Source organism: Sciurus vulgaris, assembly GCF_902686455.1.
Source record: "Sciurus vulgaris genome assembly, chromosome: X".
Classification (NCBI taxonomy): Eukaryota; Metazoa; Chordata; class Mammalia; order Rodentia; family Sciuridae; genus Sciurus; species Sciurus vulgaris.
This window is the reverse complement of record NC_136471.1, coordinates 88,904,580-88,911,479: the sequence shown is the minus strand read 5'-3', so window position 1 is coordinate 88,911,479 and position 6,900 is coordinate 88,904,580. Positions and strand designations below refer to the sequence as shown.

The 6,900-nt window shown below is 47.0% G+C and overlaps 1 protein-coding gene across 1 annotated transcript; it reads left to right on the top strand.

Moving 5' to 3' along the window:
* The first annotated feature begins 2,960 nt into the window (after nt 1-2,960).
* On the top strand, nt 2,961-4,827 carry LOC306651707 (glycosaminoglycan xylosylkinase). Its single transcript, XM_079124435.1, has one exon. It carries the CDS (start codon nt 3,116-3,118, stop codon nt 4,343-4,345), a length of 1,230 nt encoding a protein of 409 aa, XP_078980561.1. The 5' UTR covers nt 2,961-3,115; the 3' UTR covers nt 4,346-4,827.
* The last annotated feature ends 2,073 nt before the right edge of the window (nt 4,828-6,900 follow it).

The window sequence follows — 6,900 nt, the reverse complement described above, 5'->3', positions numbered from 1 at the left end:
TATCCATAATGGAATATTACTCAGCCTTAAAGAAGAATAAAATTATGGCATTTGCAGGTAAATGGATGGAGCTAGAGAATATTGTGCTAAGTGAAATAAGTCAAACCCAAAAAACCAAAGGCTGAATGTTTTCTCTGATAAGCGTATGTTGATCCATTGTGTGGGGCCTGTAGGGAAGAATGAAGGAACTTTGGATTGTGCAGAGGGGAGTCAGAAGAGGGGAAGGGGTGTGGGAATGGGAATGACAATGAATGAGATGGACTTTATTACCCTATATACATGTATGATTACACTACCAGTGTGACTCTGTCAAAGGAAGAAGTTGTGCTCCATTTATGTACAATGTGTCAACATGCATGCTACTGTCATGTATAACTAATTAGAAAAAAAGTACTAGAAGAGTTTCTAGAAAGAGTATTCAGTCTCCACAAGCCTCCTCCTGGGACCAAGTTAGGTCCAGATGCCTCAGCCTTAGTTATCCGCCTGTAAACTGACACTGCAGTCTATATGCCCAGCTCTGAATAGAATCATCCAAAGCTCCTATGTCACAATTAAGGCCACCAGGCTGTGTCACAACCTGTATGTACAATCCAACAACACATTGTGCACAACCCAAGGTCCACATTGCAATGGGCTGCCTATTGCTAAGGTGGACTCATGGTGCAAGGCCACTGTAAGCAGCCATGGGTGATGCTGGCTGGAATAGAAGTCCAATGGATTGGTGCCCTATGTCTTCCCCTGACACTGAAACTGGTCTAGAGGCTCTGTCTATAGTCAGGCATGAGGATGGAGGCTGTTAGGACCTGCCCAGTATTATGTTTTACCAGCTCAGCACTAAGTTCCAGGGCAAAGGCTTGTGTTTACTATGCTGTCCTACCTACAGTGAAAGGGGAGTTCTGCCATGCATGCTTCTTTGGTTTGGGTAGCATTGGTGAAGGCCATCCCTTGGTCGCCTAAGCTGATCTAAGGTGGTTTACACTGAGTCTCATAGCCATAATTACCTGTATGATCTCAGGGGTGTACCAGGGCCCACACCAAGCTGGTGATTATACAGGCTATAACATGAGTTTATGCCAATGACTTCATGGTAACTATGCTGCCCTAGATGGGTGACAGGTGGTGGAGACAGTTTCTTGGCTACCAAGGCTGATACTAAGATGCATTATACCTGAGTCTCAGCTGCAGGGGCCTGCACTTGTCTTAGAAGTAGGGCAGGTATGCCTCAGGCCCACTTCAAAGCTTGAAATGATGCAGGCTGAAACTCAATTCTGTCCCAGAAGCATAAGACTCCATCTGAGTCTGGGGTCAGTCTAGAGGCTCCATATATGAGCTCTCACCTGAATACAAAGTCTTTGATTTCCTGTTTCTTTCCGGTGCTGGTTGCATCCTGGCAGACCTGTTCCAGACAAATCCGTGTGCTAGTTTTTTTGCCCTGCTCCCCAGCTGTTGAATTCTTGCTTCCTGCCCTGCTACCTAAGGTTGGAGAGATGTCTAATGGAGATGGTGGTCTTATACAGTCCCAGCAGTTCAGTTCATGAATATTATCCCAGAGGCAGAGGTGGTGGGGTTTTGCCCAACACTGAGTTTTATAGTGGTAGACCTGGTACTGGATTTCAGGTCTAAGGTATGGACCTCTTTCCAAGAAGGAGGCCTCTTTCTTCATGCTCTCTATTAGGAATTTGGGAGGGTTGACAAGGTGTCTCTTTTCATCCTGCCTTCTTCAATGTATCTTTTTATTTTCTTATGCTAAAGACAGTCACTGTTTCATCTCACCTGATTTTCTTGGCTTCTGTGTATACAGTTTGATGTACTAATAACTATACAACTTTGGGGAGATAATACTAGAGGTTCATAGCCACCATCTTACTCTGTTCCCTGCATTAATTACTTCTGTATTTCCTTGTGTAGCTATCATGTATGGTCCACCAATTAGCAACATTTTTTCAACATTGGGAAAAGAAACTGCAGGTAAGTGACTGTGAGATACTTGCATTTACCTATTTGGTGAGAATCTGGCAACAAAGCAAATGGGTTCAAAAGTTATACCACTGGCCTGCCGCCGCCGCCACCGCCGCGGCTGCCGGGCTTGTGGGATCCTCAGCCGACCGGGAGCCGGAGCCGCGGCCCGAGCCGTGGGCTGAGAGTTGGGGGGCGGGCCGGCTCATTTCGGAGAGGGAAGCTGAGGACCGGCGGGCGGGAGCCGGGGGCCACCGCCCCCCTCAGGCTAAGGGAGCGGGCGCTCGGAGCCCCTGAGGCGGCGGCGGCGGGAGCCGGTCAGAGGGGGCGGCCCCTGGCGGCGACGCCCCCGAGCCCAGCCCTGTCCGGCCCCGCCGCATCCTCAGCCCGAGCCTGGACTGACCGCGGGAGACGCCCGCTGGGACTGGGGACGGCGGCCCCGAGGGGGCGGGAGGGCGAGCCTCGGCGCCCGCGGTCTTCCACGTCCGCGCCCGGAGGGACCCACACCTGAGTGCGGACCCACCCCCGGCCGGCCACGCCGGACCCGCCTCCCGGCCCGAGTCCCTCCCTCCGGCTGCAGGTGGGCTGCAGCGCCCGGGCCGCGGGCAGTGGGCGGCGGGGAAGGAGGCGAGCCGCGTCCGCGCCGGCTGCCGCCGGGTCCCAGCCGCCGCTGCCGCTGCCGCGCCGCGCCGTCCTCCCTGCGCGCGGGCAGGGCGCGGAGCCGCTGCCGCGCGGCCGCCGCCTCGTCCCTCCGGGGCACCATGGAGCTCTCTCCGTCGTCCGGAGGAGCCGCGGAGGCGCTGTCCTGGCCGGAGATGTTCCCGGGGCTCGAGTCCGACTCGCCGCTGCCCCCGGAGGATCTGGACGCGGTGGTCCCAGTCAGCGGGGCTGTGGCCGGTGGCATGTTGGATCGGATCCTCCTGGAGTCGGTGTGCCAGCAGCAGAGCTGGGTTCGCGTGTACGTTTTGAATTTTAGTTGAAGACTCCAAGTTGAAGATGAAGAGGGAGAAGAATGTGCCGTTGTGGCAGGGATTGTGGGGACACTCCAGTGAAGAAATGGACCAGTGTGTGTAATCATGGAATCTCCTTGCTGACCATCACCACCTGCTCTCCTTAATAAGTGAGAGAGTGGGTTAGGGGAGGAAGAAAAGAGGTCACCATGAAGCTTAAGCAGCGAGTCGTGCTGTTAGCAATACTCCTTGTCATCTTTATCTTCACCAAAGTTTTCCTGATTGACAACTTAGATACATCAGCTGCCAACCGGGAGGACCAGAGGGCTTTTCACCGAATGATGACTGGCTTGCGGGTGGAGTTGGCACCCAAGCTGGACCACACTTTGCAGTCTCCATGGGAGATTGCAGCCCAGTGGGTGGTACCCCGAGAAGTGTACCCTGAAGAGACACCAGAACTGGGGGCGATCATGCATGCCATGGCCACCAAGAAAATCATTAAAGCTGATGTGGGTTATAAAGGGACACAGCTGAAAGCCTTACTGATACTTGAAGGAGGACAAAAAGTTGTCTTCAAACCTAAGCGGTATAGCCGAGACTATGTGGTGGAAGGGGAGCCATATGCTGGTTATGACAGACACAATGCAGAGGTAGCGGCCTTTCATTTGGACAGGATTCTGGGTTTCCGCCGAGCCCCCTTGGTGGTTGGCAGATTTGTTAATCTGCGGACAGAGATCAAGCCTGTTGCTACGGAACAGCTGTTGAGCACCTTCTTAGCTGTAGGAAACAATACTTGTTTCTATGGGAAGTGCTATTACTGCCGAGAAACAGAGCCAGCTTGTGCCGATGGAGACACAATGGAGGGATCTGTCACACTTTGGCTTCCAGATGTGTGGCCTCTACAGAAACACCGACACCCCTGGGGCAGGACTTACCGAGAAGGCAAATTGGCCAGGTGGGAGTATGATGAGAGCTACTGTGATGCTGTGAAGAAAACGTCCCCGTATGACTCGGGCCCACGCCTCCTGGACATCATTGACACCTCTGTCTTTGATTACCTAATTGGCAATGCTGACCGCCATCACTATGAGAGTTTTCAGGATGATGAGGGCGCTAGTATGCTCATCCTTCTTGATAATGCCAAAAGCTTTGGGAACCCCTCGCTGGATGAGAGAAGCATCCTTGCCCCTCTCTATCAGTGCTGCATCATTAGGGTTTCTACCTGGAACAGACTGAACTACCTAAAGAATGGAGTACTAAAGTCTGCCTTAAAATCTGCCATGGCCCATGATCCTATCTCCCCCGTGCTCTCCGATCCTCACCTAGATGCTGTGGACCAGCGGCTCCTGAGTGTCCTGGCCACCGTGAAGCAGTGCACTGACCAGTTTGGGATGGACACTGTGCTGGTAGAAGACAGGATGCCTCTCTCCCACTTGTAACTCTCACACAAAATAAGTGAAACTTATTTTTTACAAAGATAGAGAAACAGCACAATCAATTCCAAATGGTATGAGATGGCTTAGAAGTGACCAGCAGCAAGTTGTGGTGGTGGAGGACAGGGTGGCCTTGGGTGTCTTTGTTTTTTTCTGTAATGGAAACTAAAGCAAAGACCACAAGTGTCAGAGCACGGGATGTTCCTGCACAAACACTTCCGACCTCCTCGCAGTTGCCATTTCTAGCGGTGGTCATCAGCGTCGGTCAGTCTGTATTTCCATACCAAAGGACACACTGGTGTGACATTTGGATAAGTGAATGCTGGAATTGGTTCCAGAGTGTGTGTTTTGAGGTGAACCTTGCGGTCCTTTCTCCACACCTGTGAATTTTGTGGAAACACTTTACAATCTCTTGTCTTTTTTACCAAGACTAGTCTAATTTGAAAGCTTACTGCCTCCTACGGAGTGGCGGCAAATAAAACTTTGTGTTCTGTTGAAAAAAAAAAAAAAAAAAAAAGTTATACCACTTACCATAACATTACATAATAAAGTTACTCTGAATACAAGTCTATTACACAAAAATGTTTAGATTGCATAGGTACATATGTTAAGATAATAAAGTACCACATGTGTCAGAAGAAACACAAACTTACTTATTTTTCTCAGATCTTGAACAAATCTCTAAGTAGATCAACCTTCCTTGTCTAATTTTATTTCTTTTCTCACAGGTAATATGGGAAATTAGAAGGCAAATTTCTCTTTTTTATTATTCTGTTTCTCTAGGTATCTCCTTAAAAGTTGTATTTCTTTTTTAGCTGAAGAGAGGAAAATTGTTTTACACATGACTATAGTTTTGCATACACAGATGTGTTTATTCTTTGTGGTAAGATATGACCATAAGATCAGTCTCTTTTATTAAACCTATATCATTTGTTTTAGGACCCATAAAGATGGATCTGTTTTCTATAATTCAGGTTGTTTTTCCACACAACACCGTCATTCTCCCTTGTCACCCTTTTGATTCAGAAGGCACACATTAGCCAGTTCAGATGCCTTAACCTTCCAGGAGACTTGAAAATTCTTCATTTGGAGAACAAAACATGTTAGCCCTTAGTTTGTATGGCAGATTCTTTCTGAACAGGTTAACAGGAGCATCAGGAGACATAAGAAAGGCATTTTCCTCAAAAAATAATACTTATTTCCGTGGGAAACCCAGAAGTAAAAGGGCACATAGAGATGCAACTTGATCTTTTTATGCATTAGGGTAAGAAGTAAAATGTCAGATGGTCTCAATGGTGCATGCCTGTAATCCTGGCAGCTTGGGAGGCTGAGACAGGAGGATCTCGAGTTCAAAGTCAGCCTCAACAAAAGCGAGGCACTAAACAACTCAGTGAGACCCTGTCTCTAAAGAAAATGCAAAATAGGGCTGGGGATGTGCTCAGTGGTCAAGTGCCCCTGAGTTCATTTACTGGTACCCCCCCAAAGAAGGTAAAATGTCAGTTGAAATTGCAAATATATGACTCCTGTATCCACAAGAAAAGGACAGGGAAATATTAAGAGAAGGAAAAGAATGACATATAAGACTCCCATTCCTATCTTCTAAGTTACCTCATTATGTCAATTTTGATCATTAGTTTGTACTGCATGCCAGTGAATTCCTGTCTGATATCATGGAGGTTGGAAGCACCCTGGAGAAGGTGGCGAAACGTCAGCATTAGATTGCATCCCTCTTATCTTCCTAAATTATTATTTTCTTTCTCCAATAACTTGACATTTTATAAAGATGGAGAACAAAACATGTTAGCCCTTATGAATTCCTTCTTATTTGTTGGTAATCCAGATAAGGGTTTGTTTTCTTAACCAAGAAGCTAACTTTGAATTTTTATGTTTCTTTTTGTCTTCCTTATCTTTTCCTCCAAAACTGAGTTAATGCTGAATATACCTGAGAAACTTTGTGTTTTTACTGTCCAATCACATTTTCCGTTAATTTGTGCCTCAATTCCAGGGGGAAAAATATCACCACAAATTATAGAGAACCAGTGGTCTACTCTGACCCTGTATGCTCCTCATGAATTTAGAACATCGGTCAGTGAACCATGTATGATAATACTGTTCACATTGAGATGAAAAATGTTAGTTTGTGTGGTATTTTAGTTTCACTTCCTGTTTGTTATTTAGTAACCCAAATTTTTTATTCCCTTGTTTCCATTTCACTATGGCAACCACTAACCAAATCCATTAATACCTTTGTACTAAGACACTCTCTTATCCAAATTATTAATATTACCTTGTATTAGTTGCCTTTTGCTGCTATAACAAGTAAAAAATAACCTGTGACTTAATACAAAATAGGAAATGGATCTTACTAAGCTAAAGTTAAGATGTTTGCATGGCATTATTAATTCTGGAGACCCTTGAAGAGAATTTGTTTCCTTTCCCTTTCTGGCTTCTAAAGACCACTTTTATTTCTTGGCATGTGACCCCTTCCTCCAAGTTAAAGCCATCACCTTAGCATCCTCAAATATCTAACTCTTCTACATTCTTCTACTAATGAGGACTCT

Coding starts and splice junctions, on each gene's coding strand:
- LOC306651707 (XM_079124435.1), top strand. CDS start 3,116: ATGAAGCTTAAGCAGCGAGTCGTGCTGTTAGCAATACTCCTTGTCATC.